General features: G+C 38.0%; 3 protein-coding genes across 3 annotated transcripts; all 3 read right to left on the reverse strand.

Annotated features, from left to right (window-relative positions):
• Positions 1–1492, reverse strand: LOC121968072 (cyclin-D3-2-like). Its single transcript, XM_042518584.1, has 3 exons — positions 567–1492; positions 382–485; positions 1–300 (listed from the first exon to the last, which is right to left on the reverse strand). Exons 1-3 carry the CDS (start codon positions 1273–1275, stop codon positions 97–99), a joined length of 1017 nt encoding a protein of 338 aa, XP_042374518.1. The 5' UTR covers positions 1276–1492; the 3' UTR covers positions 1–96.
• Positions 1493–2010: 518 nt separating this feature from the next.
• LOC122055888 (polyadenylate-binding protein 2-like) lies at positions 2011–10511 on the reverse strand. Its single transcript, XM_042617567.1, has 9 exons — positions 10020–10511; positions 7931–8049; positions 7194–7850; positions 7033–7110; positions 6867–6956; positions 6372–6506; positions 2877–3059; positions 2555–2749; positions 2011–2447 (listed from the first exon to the last, which is right to left on the reverse strand). Exons 1-9 carry the CDS (start codon positions 10255–10257, stop codon positions 2202–2204), a joined length of 1941 nt encoding a protein of 646 aa, XP_042473501.1. The 5' UTR covers positions 10258–10511; the 3' UTR covers positions 2011–2201.
• Positions 10512–15986: 5475 nt separating this feature from the next.
• LOC122055890 (CBS domain-containing protein CBSX1, chloroplastic-like) lies at positions 15987–22970 on the reverse strand. The gene is made up of 8 exons (XM_042617569.1): positions 22632–22970; positions 22066–22153; positions 21898–21962; positions 20327–20375; positions 18830–18882; positions 16445–16560; positions 16304–16361; positions 15987–16221 (listed from the first exon to the last, which is right to left on the reverse strand). The coding sequence occupies exons 1-8, from the start codon at positions 22830–22832 to the stop codon at positions 16135–16137; spliced, it is 717 nt and encodes a 238-aa protein (XP_042473503.1). The 5' UTR covers positions 22833–22970; the 3' UTR covers positions 15987–16134.
• Positions 22971–23581: the final 611 nt, after the last annotated feature.

The following is a 23581-nucleotide window of genomic DNA, read 5'->3' on the forward strand; positions in this document are numbered from 1 at the left end:
TGTCGAACCAGAATAAGATGCATTGCATTGATGAGTTGAGGAAACCAGCAGTGCCTCCGATCTCGAGCTACACCCGTAGCTTTTACAGGCATTATGCTACTTGCTCGTGCCGCCATTGTTTCTCTTGTAAGGAGGCGGCGCCGCCCATGAGTCGCAGCTGAAGCTGGACCCGATCACCCCGCTTGGACTCGGCGGCGGCGATGAACACAAGCAGGGAACGGAGGAGCGCTTGCGCTTGTGGTGAATCATGGCGGTCGGCGTCCTCTCCAGGATAAGTCGATAGCATTCTTCCACTTTTTCCTGTTGAGGAAGATTTGCGCAGTGGGAGATTGTAAGGCGATCGATCGGACAGAACCAACAGAAGGATGAAAAAGGTTCCACCTTTGGGGCGTTGAGGGACAGTCGGTGGTGGTCGCCGGCTTCCGTGGCATCGAGCAGCGCCGCCGCCGCCCATACCGATGCCGGATATCGGACCCATCTCTGATCTTTGATAGATAAACCAAGCATTGAGGGATTAAGAAGGATCGGAAAATCGATGCGAAGCGAGCGGTTTGCTGAGTACCTACCGGCGATTACAGATAGAAGAGCCGCTTCACACCTCGACGTCAGTGCGCTGACGCGGTAGGTAATGTCGGCGCCAGCGAAGTCGGCTTCGGCCGTTTTAGCCTTCGAGAAGAGGCGAAGAAGGAGGTGATGGATGAAGGAGAGCGGGGTGACGGGATTCGTCCGCCATCCGAGAGCGGAGAGCACCAGAAGCTCCATCCGCCGGATGGTCTTGGGCTCGAACACGAAACCGCCGTCCTCCGGGGGCTCCGGGAAAAGCTGGAGGTCGAGTAGAAGAGGGACGCGCGTCTCCTCCACCTTAGCCGCTAGCGAGAGACACGCCACGGCCGCGAGCCTCCCCATCCACGGTTTGTCGTCCTGGAGCCGGAGGAGCTCGCCCCGCGCGGAGCAGGGGAGGAAGCACCGGTCGAGGTAGTTCACGGCGAGCAGCGCCGTGAGGGCAGAGAAGCCGTGCTGAGCGGCGCCACGCACGATCCATTCGACCGTCTCCATCCTGGCTGACCGGAGATAGAACCCGCCGCCGCCGTCCGGACAAGGCTTCGGAAGAAATTCCATTTCTTTCGCCTCCAGAGAGCAGCGAAACTGCTCCCACTCTACCTCAGCCTCCACCGCCGGAAGCGGCAGGTCCGCCAACAGCTCACGTTGCTCTTCCTCCAACTCCAAGTTCTCTTCTTGACAATCAAGATGATCGAAGAGAGATACAAGAGCCATTTTTCATCCAGCAAACTGGGAAAAAATGGAATGCTCGATTCCTCATAACAAAAATTTGCAGCAGAAGAGAGTAAAAGGAGAAAGAGTGGAAGCGCTCCTCTTCTCCATCTTCTCTGCTCTCTTCTCTTTTCTCCACCAAGCGGGCTCGTATTGTCTCGGCTCTGCTGCTGTCCCTTCTTTTCTCCACCAAAAGGCCTGCAATGAAATGAATGGGGAAGGAGAGGGTTGGGCTTTCCCCATGCCTTCATTTTACCTGTTTTATTATTATTATTATTATTATTTTACCAAAATTATAATTTGACTATATATATATATATATATATAATATAATAGCATGAAATAAATTTAAATAAGTTGAAATAATTTAGATATTACCTTGATCTATAACAATTTAAATTACATAAAAATAAAAAATTGAACAAAGCATTATTTTAATATTTTTTTAATATAAAGTATTTTTTGTAAAAATACCTTTATAATTTTTACCTTACTTGCATTTTCTTTTTTTTTTTTTTAAAAAAAAAATTGTACTACGCTTCAAGGACGAGAAAAGTAAAGCACTACAAGTCCATGTTTTCATCCGTCTCGGGTTATGCTCAATTTGATTTACTACTTGTGGGGTCTATGCAATTATCATCAATCCCCTTCTTCGTAATTTGATGAAACATGATCTAGAGCTACCAAAAAAACATCAGAAATCCATCGTAACAAACCGTCATTAACACGCCCCAGAACTACTTGACAAGTCCCAACTCATTTATGATTACTCTAAAAACATATTAAATAACTGCAGAGTTTCAAAGATCTTCCTACCAAGCAAACTGAACAAATAACGAAAACCTTAACCACCCGTCACAAGGAACATGTCCAGTCAAAACTCAACCAACTACAATTCCAGAAGTCCCAGCGGAATCAAAAAGGCAAACTCAGGAAACGACATCATTCAGTGACAAAGCAGCCAAGCGGTCAACCGGCGAGACAGCCTGCTGCTGATGCTGTGCGACACTTCGCAAGACTTCCAGGGCCTCTGCTACCTTTGCATTTAGTGCCTCGGGTGATTCCAGCAAATGAAGAACTTCAGTTTGATCCATCTCCAAGAGCATGCCCGTAACTTTGGCAGCATACTCAGGCTCCAGCTGCTCCACAAGTGGGTACAAACTTTCGCCCAGCAACTGAAAATAATGAAAAACAAGATTATTGCATCGGTGGCCCGGGCACAAAGCCAATCCAAGAGGCACTTTGTTTCAATGGAGAAACTGACTAATTAGTTAAGCCATACCGTTCTCTGATGCTCTGGTGTAGCATTTGTAAGAGCTGAAGCCAGTTCACCTATAGGAATAGGGTGTGATACGGCAGCATCCCTTACAGGCATACCACCCATGTCATATGGGAACAATCCTCCAGCCATGCCAGAAACATCTTGCACATTACGCCCAGCTGGATACCGATAGGGCCGTCCACCCCTTGACAGCATCTACAGTATTGAAAATACTCCACAATAACAAATGGGATTTTTGTATTTTGATAGAATGCATACTCTCTGCACACCTGAGTTTTTAAAAACAAAAAACACACAAATGCCTTACAAAATTAGCAGCTACCTGTTGCTGAATCATGGGCATGGGGTGCTGCTGATTCTGATGGGCAGCACCTGATGCTCCACGTCTTCCACCTGGACGTTGAACTTGCTGACCCGGTTGGACCATTGGCATAAAGAAATTGGGAAACGGTGCACCTCCAGGCCTCATCCCAGGAACAAGTGGCTGTTGGAAGCCGAATCCAGGCTGCGCAGTTTTATTAGCAGCTCATTATTCAATTCTAAGGATCAAAAGCAAAAAACAGCCTAGAAAATAATGTGAAAGTATCAGTCCAAACAAAAAAAAGTACAAATGGTTGTCAAACAATCATAAAGCCTAGAAAAAAAAGGTATTCAGACTAGTTTGTTTATGTCATAGAAGTTTTACAAAATTCAATAATTAGATGACTTTAAATGCCAAGTAAAACAGAAAATCTGAGAATACAGCAGCGTTCACTAAAAGGGCAGCCCGTGGAGCTCCCGCCATTATGGGTCCGGGAAAGGATCTATTATATGCAGCCTTACCTTAAGTAGGGAAAGCAGAAATAGATTGCTGATTTAACATTATTAAAAAATAAGATTCCTATGCTCAAGGAAATGAGAGGTTTTCAATGAAATATTAACAACTACCAAAGAAGGAGATTCTTTAACAATTGAATGTACATCCAACAGAAGGTGCACACCGGCTTTAATGTAGTATGTAGACAATAGGCACATGCATGAAGAAATAACTCTGTCATGCACCCACCACGGTCCTTTCTCTTTACCTTTCTAGTCTTTTACCTCAGTTGCTGACTCTGGGTTCCGTCTCTCTTCTGTTTGGTTTGCTACAGTCACTACGAGGATGACCCACCAGTAGAGATAGACTAAACCAGACAAAATTATGCAACTGCCCCCACCAATTCCTTCAAACCCAAAATGTTCGATTACAGAATCAATTTTATACTCACATTTTTTCATATTTTATACTCACAATTTTTTCATGTTTGAATCAATGTAGTGTAATCTATTTTCATCTAAGACACCCATGGTTCTATAAAGCAGCCTAGGCTCCACCAAGACAATGTTTGCAATCCCTCTCGGGCCATTTAAAAAGCAAGGTGAGTGGGCTGCCCAACAATGAATCTCTGTTAAATCCTTTCTTCTCCTCCAACATAGTACCACTTGAGCCCCAGCCACACGTGACACATTGTCAGGTGGATGCATAGCAGAGACACTGCTCTCCACTGCTGTTGCCACAACACAACACACCGTCAACTGCCTGTGACACCACACAGACCGCTAATTCCCAACAACAACCAGAGTGATATTCAGCCAGCCTTCCCCCTTTGAAGCTGCAACAAATTGGATACACAGTTTAGTAGTCTTGAGACAAAACACTTATAATGGGTCTGATATGTTGGGAATGAACACGGTCTTTGATTCCAACGTTTAAACATATAATTTAATATAGAATGATCCATTCTGATAAATAACTCGTTCCATTCCACCCATTCATAATTTTCAAAGCTAGAAAATTTCATTCCACCACTATAAAGGTGGCTGGACAATTCCAATCAGGCTCGATCAGTCAAACTAGGTAGGCCAAGAAAGTCCAAGCTGAATAGATTGGTTAGAGCAAACTAGGTCAAGCTCAATGGATTAAGCTAATAGGGTCAAGCTAGTTGGTCCAATCTAGCAAGTATTTAGATTGAACAGGATGATTATTAAGATAGAGGGTGGAGCCTTTGTGTGAATGGATTGATTAATGTGCTAAAATGAAGTGAGGTTGATAATGTGCGAAGCAAAAAAATCCATTGCCTATTCTTACTTAACATGTGTCATCCATTTAAGAGTCTACTTCACTTAGTGGATATTTCCTACCGCATAAAAAAAGAATAATATATCAGTTTCTGTTACATTACATTTCATTCCATTGTCGCTCTGATTCCATTCAATTCTATTTCGCCAAACTAAACTCGCCATTAAAATTGACAAAACGGAAAAATGATAACAAAATTATACACAACAGTTGTCATCATTATAGTTCCGCATACACACAATTTGCTTCAACAAAACCTAGAGCATTGACTATCACTACCTCACAATTCCATAGTGCAACCTATTGATTACCACCTCAGATATTTCAGACATTTACTTAGAAAATGAATTGTCCTTCCTATCCTCTAATTTGCCAAGTAATTGAGTTTGTAAATCTCTTCTTTGCTTTCTACCTCCACCTCCCTCCCCTCTAATTCCCTCCCCTACAAGTAATCATACTCTAAATGCTGGGGAGACTTTCTATAATCGTCTCTGTAAATTAAAATTGATTAAGGCACTCCTAGTTGGAATACTAAGAATGTCTTTACCGGGAGAGAGAGAGAGAGAGAGAGAGAGAGAGAGAGAGAGAGAGAGAGAGAGAGGATGAAAAACAATAATGAAAAGAAATCTCTTAAGAAGTGAGGAAAAGGAATAAAAGCAAATAACATTTGAAATCTCTTAAGAAGGGAATAAAAGCGAATAATATTTGCCTTTATTTTTTTTTAGAAACAGCAAATGACACCAACATCCCTGTCAAAAAGCTGCAATTGCCTCTACAACCAGATTCTGAAACTGCTGCTCAGCAACACCCCGACCACCTGCCAAAAAGACGTGTGATACACAAGCCTAGAGTGCAAAAATGTTCTGCACAGCACCCATAACATTCACCAATCCTCCACTACACAAGCCTGGAGTGATGTAATGTTACCACCACATTTGTTGGCAGTCAAGAGAAATGAGAAGGAAGCCAGCATAAGGAAGATGAGGATGAGAACAAAGTAGAAGGAAGAGAAAACTTGTTCCTTTCCTATGAGTGAATATATTTGGAAGGAAAAACCAGGTTGAAATCTCCATCATTTCTTCTTTCCTGGCCATTTTCCTTCAAAGCAAAGGAGAGAAACTCTTGCTTTCTTCTGTTTGCTTTATTTTGGTTCTCCCACTCAAGTAAACAAACACTTGATGGCATTGTTCTCAATCCATATAAAATGGTCATAAGGAAGATGAGGATGAGAACAAAGTAGAAGGAAGAGAAAACTTGTTCCTTTCCTATGAGTGAATATATTTGGAAGGAAAAACCAGGTTGAAATCTCCATCATTTCTTCTTTCCTGGCCATTTTCCTTCAAAGCAAAGGAGAGAAACTCTTGCTTTCTTCTGTTTGCTTTATTTTGGTTCTCCCACTCAAGTAAACAAACACTTGATGGCATTGTTCTCAATCCATATAAAATGGTAACAGACCCCAAAGAAGAGTTCAAAGGGTGACATAGAATATTGAAAAAGTTAGCTAGTTTCTCCTCTCCTAGATCTAGAAAAATGAAGGGGAAAAAAAAGATATATGATGATATAAGGAGTCTGTTCTAATTCCATGGTCAAAGCATGCCTCTAGACAAATTAGTTTGACAGAAAACCAGATGATTAAACAAAATGCCTAATCATATAACAATTTTAACACTTATATGAAAACAACTCAGGTATAGAAGATGTCATGGATAACAGACGAACCTGAGGAACAAGTGCAGGAGGTGGTTGACCATAGAAAAGTGGCTGCCCCAATCCAGGTGCACCAGGAGGATATAATGGAACACGTGGAGCAACTGAAGCCTGCATTGCCACAGGGCGAGTTTGCGAAAACTGAGCCTGTAAACAAACAGTGGTTGACTCATTGATGAGCAAACTATAGCTAAACTATGCCCACATATACAAGAAACAATGGGCATAGACAAAAAAAAAAACTAGGTACATCCATAATAATACTACCATTATTTTAGAACACACTATTTAACAAAGAAACTCAACCACAATAAAATTAATTATAACCTCAAAGAACTACCAAAATGTTTTTTAATATTCTGAAAGTTTATATGCAACTGTTATTGATGCTGACCCAAATATGAGGGATTAGAGCATTCAGCCAATATTCAAAGCTACTGCTAATATCATATGTTTGTCAATATATTCAGACAATAAAAACAGTACTCAAATAACATCAACAATCACCTGCAATCTGGCTCTCCTATCTTCCTTGCGTTGTGCAAGTGCAACATAAAGTGGTTTGCTACCAACCATTTTGCCATTCATCTCCGACACCTATGGTATGTACAGCCCAGTAAATAAAATAAATAAAAAAACCACCCAAACGGGGGACGATATATGATGTTCTTACAGCCCGTAATGCATCTTCAGAAGACTGGAAAGCAACAAATCCAGATCCCTTGCTCACACCATTTTTATCAAGCATAACCTGCAAATATTAAACGACAATAGGACAATGGGTAAAATAAAGTAAATATGTCAGCAAATAAAAACTAACAGACAAAAAAGAACCTTGCAAGAAGTAATTGTCCCAAATCCAGAGAAAAGTTCTCTTAAGCTACCATCCCCGATGCTATCATCCAAGTTCTTCAAGTATAAGTTAACCCCTTGGAATTTTTCACTATCCTCCTGCTTACTTTGCTCAAATCTCTCTTTAAGTTCCTGCTCTCTTTCAGACTTCTTTTGTGCTTTTCCAACATACCATTCCTTATCATCAAATTTTTTCCCATTAAGTTCCTGAACAGCCATCGCTGCATCATCAGGGTTCTCAAAATTGACAAAGCCAAAGCACTTGGATCTTCCATCTCCCTCCCTCATCACAATACAACTAGTGATCTTTCCAAATTCACCAAAAACTTCTTGTAGTGTTTCATCTGTTACAGATTCTGAAAGATTTTTTACAAATACATTATTGAACTTAACAGTGGTTGCAGCACCCTCCCTCTCCTGTTTACGAACAAATGGCCCAACAAATACTTTCTTATCATTCATGAGCATGCCATTTAACTTCTCAATAGCATTTTGTGCTGCCTCCTCTTGTTCAAAATGAACAAATCCATAGCCTTTTGAAAGGCCAGATGCGTCTAGGGCAACCTTGCAGGACAGAATGCTACCAAAGACAGAAAATGTATCATACAGAGCTTTGTTGTCTATAGTTTTGTCCAGATTCTGCAAATATGCATAATTATTAAAAAGATAAAAAGGATAATATCAAAATTCTTAATGGAATTGTATAAAAAGAACCATACCTTAATAAATATGTTGGCAGCACCACTTCTGCGCATATTAGGGTCACGATTTGAATACATAAGGCGAATAGCCTTTCCATTAAGAGGTGTAAAATTAAGAATTTCAATTGCCTTTGCCGCTGCAAATATAAACTTAACAAAGTAAATAAAAATCACATAAAAGATTCAACTGAAACATAGAGGATTTATGGCGTGGAGGAGAATCATAATCAAGAAACACTGAAGTTGGAAAAAAAGATCCCAACCAGTATCAAAATTTCCAATGGAAAGTAAATTTGACCTTGTTATGAGTAGGTTTCTATGGACATGAATTTCCACAAAGCCATTGAATATGATGACTCTATCAAACGCATCAATATCATGTAGTTAGGTATTGTGGCAAGAATCCTCAAAAAACAAATATAGGAAACAGAAAAGGAAAAAAATCTCTTTTCCTAATGTCATTGAAAAGATTATAGTCAGTTACTCATACTATAAACAAATGATCAACATCTACTCAGAGGATGTCAGAGCATACTTATTAATGATCAACTGACACAAATCCACACTTCAAGTTATGAAGGAAAAAAATTACCATATACACATCAATCCATTCCTCTCTACAGGTGGCCCATACTTGAAAGTTGACATGGGAAAAAAAACTCAGGTTACTTGAGCTATGAAAGTTATTACATACCAATTGCCCAAGCATCAAATTGAACATCAACAAAAGGCAACTGTACAATTAAATAAGAAGTAACAACTGTTCAGAAAATAATCTCATCAATTTAAGAAACAGGTCTTAAAATTGCATCATCCAAGATTCTTTCTGAAATTTCTATTTTCAGTTTGTCATGGATGATGGAATCAGAACTCAAACCTAAGAAAAAAAATTTACCAGGAGAATTAGAAATTTAAGGAATATGCATTTTGATCTTTCATTTTAGAAACAAATAAAATCATAAGAATAGGGTACATTTCAATGTCTTAGGATTCATTTACAATACAACCTCTTAGAATACAACATTGAGCATTTCAAATCAAAATCATGTAACTTCAGCATTAAATCATGACAACAGATATAGCGTTAGTGACAAACTCTTGACCCTTCTGTCACCAAGTAGAACAAAATAAAATACTGATAACATTATGCTGTGCAGTTCCTGATAATCATAAAAACTATGAAGCAACTGTGTCATAGCTGGAACCAAAAGAGAACTTTTTTGGTTAAAGTCTCATTGTTGTCATTATACAATTCAGTGAAGGAATACAGGGTATTTAATATGTGCCAGAGAATTTGAAATATTATGTTTACCAGATCACATACACAAGTAGACACAAAGGAGTATGTATATATATGATTTCCTTAAGAGAGGCAAATTCTTTAGAGAATATTTATGTGGCATAATTAAGCATTCCTGATGTTTTCTAGGACATAAAATCCTCTATGAAAGTGCATGACATCCTGTCCAGTTATTTGGCACCAAGGAAAACATCTTTCAAATGTATTTAGCAATCTAGTGCAATAGCATCACTCATCACCAAGTTCTGCAAATTTCAACCATGAGGTGCATGAATATTATCCCACATTGCAGTGCTGTACAAATAATTTGGGAAAAACCAAATCACTATTAATTCCATAGAGTAGAGTTAGTTTGGTCTCACACTACCTCTTACACCATGGCTTTAATAGATTCAACTACAATTAGCTATATTAATTAAACCTTATTATAGGAAAAGAAGATGATGCAATCAGGAGGCAAAATACTAGGGTTTTGTCTGTCGTTAACCTCTCTTGAAATTATAGATGCTTGCCGGTGAATCTAAAGAAATGATAGTTGTTCAAAAAGCTCATCATACTTAAAAATATCAAGATATAATTTTCCCTATTTACAAACAGGGACAACCCAAAATAAAAAATAAAAATGCTAGATATGTATTCCTCAACCCAAGGAAGAGCAAGCCACTGGTAAAACTTATAGCCCAGTCGGTCTTGTTAAGATTATATGAGATAACTTGAACAAACATAGAGAAACGCAATAAAATTTAAAATGATTCATCATGAACAACAACCAAAATAGAAAACAAAAATAACAGAGTGCAAAAGTACCATCGGCAGGATCGCTGAAGTTCACGTAGGCGTAACCAAGTGAGCGACGTGAGGTGATGTCGCGACACACACGGACCGACACAACCTGTCCGATTTGACTAAAGACATCATACAGCTGCGCATCCGAAACACCCAACTCCAAGTCCCCGACGTACAGCGACGTCGAAGGGAACTGGCCCGCGCCACCACCCATTGCGGCCTCCGCGCTGGATACAACCGCCTGGTGCTGAATCGCCATCTCAACACTCCAATCCCGACGATCACAATTTTGTTACTTCCCCAGATCCTACACGAACCCTTACCGATCCAAAACACAACGACGACGACAGATAGGATTCCGATTGATGGATCGGAGATCCGTCGATCACAATTTTTTTTTCTCCTTTTTCCACTTTTTTTTTTGGTTTTTGAGGGAGAACTGATAGGGTTTGGGAAGGACAGCCGCACGCAACCGCACCGCTCTCCTCTAGCAGGCATCTCTTCGGAAGGCACCTTAAATAGCCGGGTGCTGGCAAACCCTAGCTGAGTCGGTGACGCGATCTCGACCGTACGATTTAGATGAACAAACCATGTGCGCCGCAGGATTGTGCGAACCGGGATAGCGTCGCCGGAAAAGAGCGGTGCGGCTACGTGTCACTACCGAGTGGAATAGGGAGTTACGGTTCCCAAGTGTAACGTGCTCAAGCCTCGGGATGTTTGATCGAATGTCTCATCCAGGCACCGTCCAATTGCGATTTGCGCATGCTTTCCTTCTTCTTCCATCTTGAAGAAAATGGCACGAATCCACCGCAAGAAGGCCAAGTGCGGATGGGTACAGACTTCCGATTCCACCTGACAAAGGATGATTCGTTCAAACTTCTGATCCCAGAACTTTCCATGCGAGATCAAACCGATCCGTCTCCCTTAAGTTTTATATGACTATTTTTAATTAGTTTTTAGATTAATTATAATTGAACAAAAATAAAAAAGCATTCTCAAGCAAATCATCCATTAAAAAAACACATAAGATAATTTATCTTAAGAATATCTTCATTTCAAAAATATATATTCGCTACATTAATAAATTTTTTTTAGTACCGACTTTATGGATATAAAAGAAAATACATAGTGAAATAAATTTTATATTATCAATTTTTAAGAATCGTTAATTATTATTACTATGCCCTAGGGGCTAAAATATCTTCATTTCAAACTTTTACTACTAATTCTTATAATGTGTAAAAAATATTAGGGAGTTACTATAAGCGTGTGTAAAAGTTAGTAAATAGCTCATATAATATGTAACATTTAATATGATACTGTTACATTACTGTAGTATTTATTTAATAAACTTTATATATATTATAACGACCACTGGATAATTGTTACAATTGTTTTCAAATAATTTTAATAAAATTTAGATAGTTTAAATTAAGTTAATAAAAATATTTTAATATAATAATATTCAAAATTTAAATATTTTAATAAAATAATTGATTTATCATGCTATAGTAGCTATTTATACATGTTATAACAGTCAAATAACTTTACGTATTGTGATTAAATCTTAAAATTTTGAATCATAGATTCAACTCTAAACACTATTATATTAAAAAAATAATAAACTTATTTAAATTCTTAAAATTTTATTAAGATTATTTTAAATTAATTAAAATCATTTTAAAATAATTACAACAACGGTTACTTAATAGTTTCTAGCTGTTATAACAATTAGTCTCGATTATTATAATAATTGATGTGGTGATAAAGAGGGATCCACTAAATACAGGTTAAAGGACGGAGATAACAGTCGATGTGGAGGTCAAAGTCAAGGTGGTCAACACCTGGATGTCAAAGGGCTCACCTATGGTGGTCGAGCGGAGATCGACTACAATGACTGATTGATGCGGACAGTGTCCGATCGACAAGAGGCTTGTCCGAGCCGACCTCCGTCTAGCTTGGAACAATAGGACAAGATCGTCACACACTTAATGTGGATCGACAGAATGCTAAGGTCACCGAAGTGTCTGTTAGAGCGAAAGGAGACAAGCTACTGTACCCCCGATCACCATAAGGAAGAACAACCGAGACCGACCGAGCGGAGGAGTCCTAGCCGAGCGGCTACCCAGCTCAACCGAATAGCGGGATCATTGTCGTATCTTTCAATATCCTTCTAGAAGATAGTGTCGCTGACATAGGGCATGGTCAACGGACGAATCGTATGACGGAAGCTTTTACTGTCTGGGCAGGGATATGCATATCTATTAAGGTATAATGTCAGAAGCACTTTTATGACATGTTCTTTCATAGGACAAATTGGAGAACGTGCCCACAATCAATTGAAAAATGTGCTTACGTCTCGAGAGAAATGTGAACGTCGCCCACCAGAACACTATATAAAAGGGGATATGTACATCAACAGAGGTAGCGTTATTCACTATTCACGCCTATGTCTACTGTTGTTCCATCTTTTTTCCTCTTTTCGGTGATTGACTTGAGCATCGGAGGGCTAACGCTAGGACCCCTTTCCTGGCACAGCACTGACGTTTCTTGTGTTGCATAGCGGAGCGGAGTCAACATCCAGTCAACACAGCAACCACATCCCCAACTTGTCATCTCCACGATTTTCGGACAGGATCAATAACGAATGTAATATAATAACTTGGAAGGTAAAGAATAGCGTTTTAGTAGTTACCGATAGTTATTATAACAATGTTAGATAATAGATATTTTGAAAATAAAATATATTGATCTGTCCGAAAACGTGAAGCTGGAAAGTTGGGGAGGTAGCGGCTCCGCTAACCGGTTATGGACTTTGCTCCGTTCTGCAAAACAAATAACGCCAATGCCGAGCCAAGGAAGGGGTCCCTGGCGTTGGCCCTCCAACGCTTAAGTCAACCATCGGAATATGAAGAGAAACGAAGCAAATGTAGAACTATGCGTAAATAGTAAATCATGCGTCTCCCCACCGGTGATGGACCCCCCTTTATATAAAGCCCTTGTGGACGACGTGCACGCTTCTTGAGGCATGGACACGCTCTCCAATGTGTTCCATGAAAGTGTCTGTCATGAAAGTACCTCTGACACCATACCTTAACAGGGCATGCATATCCCTAACAAAACAATAGAAGCTTCCGTCGTACGATCCGCCTGTCAATCATGGCCGTATCAGCGGCACTACCTCTCAAAAGGATGTCGAGAGATACTACAATGGTCCCGTTGCTAGGTCGAGTGGGGTAGCCGCTCGACCGGGACTCCGCTTCGTCCGCAGTCAAGTCCTACTACTTGGTCGAGCGGAGTAGCCGCTCGACCAAGACCCCTCCACTCTGTCAACCTCAGTGGCTCTTCTATGCAATGGCTTTATAGCACCTGTCTTCTCTCGTTCAAACAAACTACCCGGTCTCCCTCGACATCCTATTGCTTCGTATAGAGCATCAATTGTCTTACGCAGCATCCCGAGCTAGACTAGAGGTCTGATCGTACCTGTCTCCTGCCGGTCGAGATCTGACTGCTCGACCAATCATTGTCATTGTCCTCCGTTCAATCATTTAGCACCCCAAACATTGATCACCTTGACTTTGACCTCTTTAACACTATATATGTGTTTATTGTGTAAAACATTTTAAAAACTAGTTCAAACTAGATTTAATGTTTGTATACTACTTTTTGCATATATTATCATGCAATAGGATTTAAAAGAACAATATACTAAAAAAGTTTAACTTAATCTTCCTTACATTTGTTCATATCATCAAAGCATATAAATCAATCAATAAATCTTAAAACTTCCAATGTGCAATTAAAGTCTCATTTACAATGAAACCTTTTTTCTCTTCCACCTCTTATCCATTCACATCACTTAGAGCATCTATATCAGCTACCCTATCTAAAAAATTTATCTTAAATTTTAAATAGGATAATTAAAACTCTCTGCATCAGTTACCCTATCCATTTCCTAAATTTAGATTTGATGAATAATGATTCTCTAAATTTAGGAAATGAAATCTCTACCCTAAAAATAAAATAATATTTCTTTTTAATCTCTCTCCTTCCACTCAATCTCTCTCCTTCTATTCATTCCATAAATATAATAATAAAAAATAGAAGAAAGAGAAGAAAATAAAAAAAATTAAGGATGATGAAAACTTTAGGGCATTTGATGTAATGTGTAATGAAAAGTGATTATCTAAATTTAATAAAGTAAGTCATTTATCCTAAATTTTAGATATAGTAATAGAGAAACTGATATGGATACTCTTATATCCAACAATTATATAATATTTATGAATCACATAAGATGTCCTTGTTAGTGTAATTGTGTTATAAAGTTGTCCTATCCAACTTTTAGGTCTTGACATTTGTTATTTGTATTTGATATGTATATTTGAATTACATTTGTTATTTGTATTTGATATGTATATTTGAATTACGGAGACACTGACAAGTGATATGAGCTAGGCTTGTGACTTGACAAGATAAGTCATGATAATACAATATGATCTTGTCCAAGTGTGAGTAGACGGACGCTGGGAAAATGGCGCTTACGTTGCCTGGATGTCGACTGAAGGTGATGCGGACCTCCAACGAGCTAAGCCTGCAATCACAAAGTCGTTAGTGCCGAGCCGAGGAGGGGTTCCCCGGCGATGACCCTCCGACGCTCAAGTCAATTACCGGCGGCAAGCAAATGAAGTAGAGAAGAAAGGAGCAGCGCAACTGTAGCTACAGTGATGAAAAACTATACCTTCGATGAAACTTTGGGACTTCTTATATAGAACTCCCAAGAGGCGTGCGCACGCTTTCCGAAAACATGCACGCTTCCCAAAGCATACCTAGAAAGTCCGTGTCGGAAAAGCGTGTCTGACGCTATACCTTAACAACTCGAACATATCCCTGACGCGACAGTGGAAGCTTCCACCGTACGATCCTCTGTCTGACCACGTCGCCGACCATGTCGCCTGCCGATGGCACTAATCCCTAGGAAGATATTGTCAGATGCTCCTTTATCTGTTATTGGGTCGAGCGGGAGAGCCGCTCGACCAGTCCGCCGTCGGGGTGATGCAATAGCCGAGCTGCGCGTCCCGAGCAGGAGAGCCACTCGGCCAATCTGCCGTCCGGGTGATGCAATAGCTGGGCCGAGTGTCCGCTCGACCAGTGCTCTGCTGGTTGACTCCCCCCATCGGGCGAGGGAACCCTGTCTACTAGGTCAAGGCTGCATCCACTATTTGGCCAAGCGGGATGGTCGCTCGGCCTTCGTGCCTACCTGGTTGAGCTTCATGAGCTTCGAAAACTCGGTGTCTGACCGAGTTGTTGAAGCGTCGGTCCGTCTACCCTTCCTGCTGACCACGGAGGTAATTCGCCTGATCGGACGCCCGCTTAACGTTGACTACTTTGACCTCCTGCCGATCGGACCCTACCTTACCACCGGATCACAATATGATGATAAAAGGTGATTCGTTTGTCTTAGCACTTTCGTCAATACGTCCCCAAACTAACACAGAAAAGGTAAATCATCGATTACTAACTTTGGATAATTAAATAGCACATAAAAGAGAACAGATATCCAACTACTAACTGGGATTTGATCCCAACCTCGTAGTGGCAGCACCGGAAACTTCTTAGTTGGCTTGGCTTTAGACCAAGTAACGCATGGTCGCTTGCCCAAGTGCTTAGGGCCATTCGGGACGTTATGGTTAACCGGGTGTCAAGGGGCCAGGAGGTCAACTAATTTGGGAGGTTAGAGTACTCGGGACAGTGACAAGCGAGGGCTATGGCAAAGAGACAGAGTACCTTTCATCTCAAAAAAAGTGATTTAACCATCCTACTCTTTAACGCATCTTATTTTTAACAAGAGAAGCGGAAGCAAAGAGCAGCTCAGCGAGGAGAAAGTTTAGATGGAAACAAGATCAAAGACCACACCAACATAAGTTTTCATCGTTAATTATTTTAATATAAGTTTTTATGATTGATTGTTTTTAAAGAAAGCTATAGTGCAAATCAATATAACTCTGTTCTCAATAAACTAGGCAGTCGATATAGCAAATGATTTCTCCTCCTGTACTTTTTTACCATTGCTCAAAATATTTCCTATTCTAAGTCAAAGTAATAGCTGCGACATGAACAATCTCATTCATGAGATTTAAATCTTAGACTCTGAATTTTTCTCAATGTCACGCTTTATTTGGAGTGCTGCTCGAACTACATTTCCCCTCGTAATGAGGCCAACCTTTGATGTTTAATAGATCATTAGAATAAGCACATATGAATACAAACAAACAAACAAAAATAGTAGTGTGTGATTCACATACCAATTTACCGTCATTGTCGATGACTGGAAGTCTGCGATATTTTGTTTCAAGTAGTAACCTGAAACCAGAAAATGATGCAACTCCAGAAATTTTCATTCAAGCTGTTATTTAAAGAATTCAGCTATGGTTCACCGCACAGACCTTGCAGCATCTTCAAGGTTGGTTGTTTCCTGAACTACAAGAGGAGCGGGAGTCATCACATCTCCAATAATTCTACCATTAGTTTTATTGAGTAGCTTCTGGATTTCATTGAATGTCTGCGGCAAGATGGAAATCCAACTCTCAGTTTGGTTTATGATTCTACAAAAGTTACCAATATACCCTTGCATAGGCTCAATTGGGCCTATGATTCTAGTTAAGTTACCAATATACCCTTGCACAGGGCTGAATGGAGGAATATATCCTTTCCCACCTAGATGTACTATTGCATTTAAAGTTATTATATCTATGGACATAATAATTTGGCATTATAATGTTCAATTTTAGGTGTAAACTTTTATGTGTTTGTTAATGGCAAATGAAATTATCCAAGTTAGTCAGAACTTAAAATAAACTAGAAACTTGAGTTGCGGATAAAAAAATTTAGAAACTTAATGCTAAGTTTACGGAAAAAAAAAGATTGAATAAATGAAATGTACAGAACGAACAACAATTTTATGCAAGTAATCTCATATGCTGAGAGTGAAGAACATATTATTTAGAGTATAAATCCTAAGTGGACAAATAGAGAGGAACATTTGAAATATTGCATAATTGTAGCATGACCTCAAGTTCTGCAAGGGGGTAGTAAAACCAGCCATGCTTTATCTATGCTTCATCATGTATAAGAGCGTCAGGCAATAAAAGAAGTAAAACGTGAGACTGATGATATAGTAGAAATGTGAACAAACGAATGTGAGCTTATTAGGGAACTAAAATAAAAGGTAGTATTATTACTGGAGAAGCAACTGTGTGTATTAGATGAAATATGAGGAAATATATATTAAAATGATATGAGCATACACACTCAAAGATAGATACATTCCAAAGGTAGATAAGTTGAACTAGTTTGAGTTTAAAGGGGTGGAGGTAGAGGTAGATGAAAAGAAGCCGCACAAATTTACCAAACCATCACCACAAATTTGGATTTCCAAAAATCATGCTTTCTACTTTCAAGATAAAAAAAAAGGACAACCCAGGCATGCATCTATTGTACGCAGTCTTACCCTACTTTATAAGAGGATGTTTCCGAAACTCGAACCCGCGACACGACAACAACTTTACTCTTATGCCAAGGCTCCCCTTCATGCTTTCTACTTTCAAGATATATACCAATATCATGCATCTTCACTCTCCAAATATCCACAATATCCTAGGTTCAGTGTTTTAAACTCAAATTGAGTTTTGAAATTTTTAACTCATTTGGATTGCTCATTTGAACTTAAAGACGTTAGATCTCGGTTTTATTCCCCAAAACTTTTTTGAACACTAAAATCACCTTGATGGAGGTTTTGAAATAGAAAACAAAAACCTTCGTTCACCCTACTTGGCACTATAGAAACGTAGTGTGATTTTCTTTGCAAATGGTTTCTTATTGGTCATCAAGGTGATTTTCCTAGATGGATCTTTCCAACTCAAAAGCACTCCCCGTGATTACCTAATAGGCTAAAAGTCCTATTAACCTTTAGTATGGAAATTTTCTATCTGAATGAACATTTTTGGGCTACAAGGTGATTTTAAAAACGCTTGATAGGCCCTTTGAACCTAAATACTTGTGGAACTACCAAAAACTCCTAACCTATGGTATATTTTTCTGTCCAAAGTGATAATTATTGGCAACCATGTTCTAAAACATCTTGATGATTAAACAAATGTCATTTTAGAAAGAAAAATATACCAAATGTTTGTCAAATAGAGTATTATGGTATTTTTTTTTTTTAATTCAACGAATCAATTAACTGAATTAAGATGATTTTACATGCTCAAAACTCATTTCCAAACTAAAAAAAAGGCATACTTTGGGTATTTAGATAATAGGTGCATGATTCAAGGGACACCCAAACTTCAAGCACATAATTTGGGAAATCTACCTAGAAATCTTTACTAAATATAAAAACAAACATCTGAATGGCATAAATATCAGTAATGATATTATGTTAAATAGGGAATAAAGTGGAGTACAATTCATAAAATCAAATCCCAAATGGTCACAACATAATTTTTGTTGATGTTACAATTGTTCACAATTCCATGTTACTTGCATAAAGGCAGGGTCATTTTAAAATGCAAGTAACACTTGCAACTTTAAGGACTAACTATAAATAGATTTGCAGTTTGCAAGTTATCTAAACAACTCGTAAGTGAACACTTGAAGACATTGTGTAAGTTCTACCATTTTGGAAACATCAAAACTTGCATATCCTCCCCCCATTTATGGTTCAAAAATCTTTCAAAAAGAAAAACATACTAACCGAAACATATATACTATTAAATGCAATATCTTGATAAGTAATATGAATAATCAATATTGCTATATAAAGCACATACTTTCCACGTACTATCAACCTCAGGAAACATGCTTGTGTCAGTTAGTCCACTGCCTGAACCGAAAAGAAAACTCATTGTTACAAATTAGGGCACCAAAATTGATAAGTAAGCATATCTATATTCATATAAAGCGAGAGAAGCAGGGGGTAGAGACTGGCTAGGGCATCAAAAAACTTATTTATACCTCAAGAAACAATGAAGAATCGAGTGAGAAGGATAAAAAGATACCTAACAAGAGATATTGCTTAATGTATTAAGACTACAGTACAATCCTGAATCCACGATATTTCATAGATCAGAGTGTTCACCATATTTCATAGATCAGAGTGTTGGATTGTTAGGATACAACACATACAAAAAGTCATTGTAACAAAGATGAGAATGTTAAGAAGGATGTGTGGAGCTATTATAAAGGATAGAATATAAAATACTAAATATTGATGAGTGATTAAGTGTAGTTCCAATATAAGATAAAATGAGAGAAAATAGTTTGAAATGCCACGAATATTTTCAAAGGCGACTATTTAGAAGAGCTGAATATTAGACTGGAAAGCATAGAGAGCTAGTATGACACCAAAGAAAATATTAGTTTATATAACAAAAAAAATGACTTAATCGATAAAGGAATAAGATTTGTATAGCTGACCCCAAATAATTGGGGCAAATATGTTTGGATAAATGATGATGATGGTGCAACAGACATTATGTATTTAGGTGTCATGGTATTCTTGTAGAGATTAAAACTATAGCCCCTCAAAGGTTAAAAAATATGTTGATGAAGATGTACTGCGTCTCGCTGAAGGAAAGCTCATTTGTAGTACATAATAAAACTAAGATAGGGACTATTATGTCTCTTTAAAAGGCTGGAACATCAAATAGATGGTTTTGAAAGATCCTATCCATTATGAGAGGATATTACAATAGCACTATAACAACTTTCCTAATGTGTTATTGTCTCAACCATTCTCCTTTCCATTGCTTAAATTTTCAAATGTTGATAAACAAAGCCTTCCCACAGGTTTTATTAAGCATCCATGAACCCTTGAAGTTTATCACATTGTTTCCAGACTTGAGCAAGCTTGATTGGAATCAATAACGCATCCACGAGATCTCAAACATTTGTTGTCAACATAGATTTTTCCTCATCATTCAGATACCTAACATATACGACATTGAAACCATTGCTTATGAGAAGCTCCCAAAATTTCTGTCTGATTAGCTTCAAATCTTGCACTAGGCAGAAATACTAATGATACTGCACAACATTCAGTTTCGATGTATTAATGGAAGTGGGGCAAATATGAATGCATCAAGGTAAATTATCGATCAACAAATGAGAGGACAAGAAAGCTGACTTGAGCTAATTAGGAAGCTCAAATGCAGTTAAAATGAATCATGCTGCTTGAAGGAGAAATTAAAGAGGTTATATATAAGAAGGCAGTCAGCAAGGTGATAATAGGTACCAAAAAATCAAACACAATTAAAAAAGGACGAAACCTGAAATTGAATCAAGTGCTAACAAATCATAATCTGAAACGACACCAACCTGCAACAAGGAAAATTAAGAAGGCATCATAAGACAAACATTCCTAAAAATGTTTAGGAGCAATCAAGGTAAAAGAAAAAAAATGAACTTCGGACTGCATTTTGAGATACTTATGCACAAAAAAAGGGTACTATAACCAGTCATTTATATTAAATTATAATCAATGATGATTGCAGCAGCATGCCAGCAGACAAAGTCAATGAACATTCTTCTAACCACTTGAATCTTAATTGGCATCCCTAAGGCATCAAATATGATCATATTCAACAATTTAACATAATTCAAATCTTTTGATTTATTTCTAGCTGGGATACCCTTCCCACCAAATAAAACCCAAAAGTCATGAAGTCATTTCTAAATAAGTTGTCAATAAATAAAAGGCTCAAAATTTAGGCTTTAAAAAAGAAGAAATATAATTCATTTCTACCTCCGAACACAACAAAGTATAACATTATGATTAACTTTTAATTGCTAGTTAGAATTTTTTGGATTACTAATAAGCAGTCAAAAGTACATACTAATTATTTTAGAACTAATTGAACCAACTTTTATCGAGTGTCATATCGGCAAGTTGCTAAGCGCATGAAAATGTTTCCTATAGCAGAGTAGTCCTTAAAAAATTGAAGCAGAGACCAACTATTGTTCCTTGGCTGCTATTGGAGAGCAATTAACGCAACTCCAAATTCTGAAGAGGCTTCTCAAGGACTGATCTGGTTCTGTCACAACCATCAAAAATCACTCTTGAAATATTTAAGCAAAAGTTGTAGACACTGAGGATGTCAGAGACAATAATTGGCTTTTGACCTGAACAAAGGATTGTTATGTGATCATGCAATCTGACATAACATGGTTCCTGGGAGTATTGCTAATGCAACAATAGATAGTGTCAATTTTAACTTGCTGTAACCCCTCAGATGAGTTTTTCTTTTTAGCCTTCTAAGAACAAAGCATCACTACACAGGGTAATAACACTAGTGAACCGCCAAAGCTTGCACTGTAGCATCAACCTTGATGTCCTTACAATGGATTCCACACAATCTATGTCAAGATTATTCATTATTAGTATGTTGTCTGAGCCTCCAGAAAAAAGATGTGCTTGTCGTTAGTTTGCCTTGAAAATCATAATCTATCATCTTATACTGACATCAAATCATATCCAACCATCAGCCTTCTCTAATATTAACAAGAAAACAAGAGCATATATTCGATAGAAATGGCTTATTCATACATAGACAATGAAAAAAAAAGGTTCTACAATGATTCTTAAACTAACAAAAATTATGTCAGCATATCAGCTATTACATGAAAATTTAAATAAAAGAAAGAATTATCATTTTACCATCTCAAAAGGTCACATCTAATTGAATCATTAATGTCTTAAAGATTAACCAAAGAATGAGCATATTTCCATACCCTTAGGAAGATAATTTCGGTGACTTGGAGATACAATCATACAACTATGACAAAGAAGCACAAACTTCAACAAGCATTGAAATTATATCTGGTGAAGAAAAGAACGTACCAACTTCCAATCATCATCAATCACAGGAAATCCTGTAATCCTGTTCTCCACTAACATCTGCAGTGCTTTTAACATCAGATGGGTAAACTATGCAATTAGTGTAGGACTGAAGAAGAAGAAAAATAAACATATAAATGAATAAACAAAAAATAGTGATACTATTAGTACCTTTATCCACCGAAGTGTTAGGCTTCACAATATGAAGATCTTCCTTTTTGGTCATGAAATCACTTACTGTATAAACATCATTACTTTGCTGCAAATAGTTGGAGCGTGAATATATAAAATTGCAGCCATATATGCAGAACCAAGTTAGGTGGTGAATTCTCCAAAGGGAAAGAAAGGAAACAAAGAAACTAGAATCAGCATGTTTTCGCAAGAGACCCTACAGGAACTTAACTAGCCTCAGGAAAATGGTCAGAAAGTTCCTTCTGTTACTTGATTCAGGATGAATTATTTTGTAATATTTCTTAATAGCAAACAACAAAGCTGAAGAGACCTTAATACATGGAAGAAAGAAAAGTAGTGGATTACCTACTTCAAATAAGGAAAAACTAAATTAAATATTGCCTAACTAACATATGCAACTTCAATTTCTCACATCACGAGTATGGCGAATTAAAGCGACTCGAATTCCACGATCGAGGGGCATAAGGGCACGCCAACCTTCAATAACGAAAACTAAAATACAGGCATGGTCAAACATTAAAGAGCGAGGATGGCGACGATCTCACCGGTAGAGAATTGGCCGTCAGGGCCCCAATTCGCCCCAAGGAAGAAGCCGACCTAGCCGTTCCTGAGCCTGCCAGATCGAGGAACCGACGCCGACGGCGAGCTAGGAGAGGCGCATCGCGGCGATGGCGGAGGCAAATGAAGGGCCTCCTGGCGAGGAAGGGGGAAGGAAGGAGGAGGAGAGACTCCACGGACAGCAGCATCGTTCGCCCTTCAGATCGACTCTCTCTCTCTCTCTTCTCTCTAGATCAAAGGGAGTCGCTGCCGAGGAAAGAAACGAGGGGAGAAACGACAGAAGGAAAAAATGATTACTCCATAAAATGACTGATTCGAGGAATCTCTGCGTTGTGTTTTTCAAATGCCGAACTTAAAATGAATTAATCTAAGCTAGTTTTTTTTTTTTTTTTTTGGGGGGGGGAGTTTAATTTACTTTGATATACTTAATATATTATCCAACTCTTACTTTAAATTTAATTTGAATTTGATTTGACCTTAATTGTTTGGATATTATCGAATTTTTAATTCAAATTTATTTGATAATTTAAAATTTTTAATTGATTATTATAGTTAATAATTTAAACTTATTTATTTATTTATTTATTTTATTATTTATTTAACATATTGATAAGAGTTTTATTAATTAATATAATTTATGAATATTGTTCAATAACATTGTTCACAATGTTTACCAACATTAACAAATTGAACACATATGTGTTCAAGTTTATTTATTTAGTTTAACAAGTTGTTCAAGCTTGTTTGTTTAATTAATCTTGTGTATATTAAATGAGCATAAATAAATTCTTACTAAGTTGAACATCAAAATTGTTAACAAAATTCATTTATAATTCTACCTACAAAATAACATCAAGTTGAACAAATATATCATGAGTGAGAGAGAACTACCATGAGTAAGGGAGAACTCTATATCATAAAATTTAATTAATTTTAC

Source organism: Zingiber officinale, chromosome 3B (assembly GCF_018446385.1).
Source record: "Zingiber officinale cultivar Zhangliang chromosome 3B, Zo_v1.1, whole genome shotgun sequence".
NCBI classification, from domain to species: Eukaryota; Viridiplantae; Streptophyta; class Magnoliopsida; order Zingiberales; family Zingiberaceae; genus Zingiber; species Zingiber officinale.

Excerpts from the sequence above, each read along its gene's own strand:
- LOC121968072 (XM_042518584.1), bottom strand. The coding sequence starts at position 1,275 with ATGGCTCTTGTATCTCTCTTCGATCATCTTGATTGTCAAGAAGAGAAC. Across the intron at positions 486-566 it reads TCTTCTATCTGTAATCGCCG|ATCAGAGATGGGTCCGATAT; the intron begins GTAGGTACTCAG and ends TATCTATCAAAG. Across the intron at positions 301-381 it reads TGTCCCTCAACGCCCCAAAG|GAAAAAGTGGAAGAATGCTA; the intron begins GTGGAACCTTTT and ends CTTCCTCAACAG.
- LOC122055888 (XM_042617567.1), bottom strand. The coding sequence starts at position 10,257 with ATGGCGATTCAGCACCAGGCGGTTGTATCCAGCGCGGAGGCCGCAATG. Across the intron at positions 7,111-7,193 it reads GGACAATTACTTCTTGCAAG|GTTATGCTTGATAAAAATGG; the intron begins GTTCTTTTTTGT and ends TAATATTTGCAG. Across the intron at positions 6,507-6,866 it reads ATAGGAGAGCCAGATTGCAG|GCTCAGTTTTCGCAAACTCG; the intron begins GTGATTGTTGAT and ends GTTTGTTTACAG.
- LOC122055890 (XM_042617569.1), bottom strand. The coding sequence starts at position 22,832 with ATGCTGCTGTCCGTGGAGTCTCTCCTCCTCCTTCCTTCCCCCTTCCTC. Across the intron at positions 22,154-22,631 it reads TGACGGCCAATTCTCTACCG|CAAAGTAATGATGTTTATAC; the intron begins GTGAGATCGTCG and ends AACTATTTGCAG. Across the intron at positions 16,362-16,444 it reads AACCTTGAAGATGCTGCAAG|GTTACTACTTGAAACAAAAT; the intron begins GTCTGTGCGGTG and ends TTCTGGTTTCAG.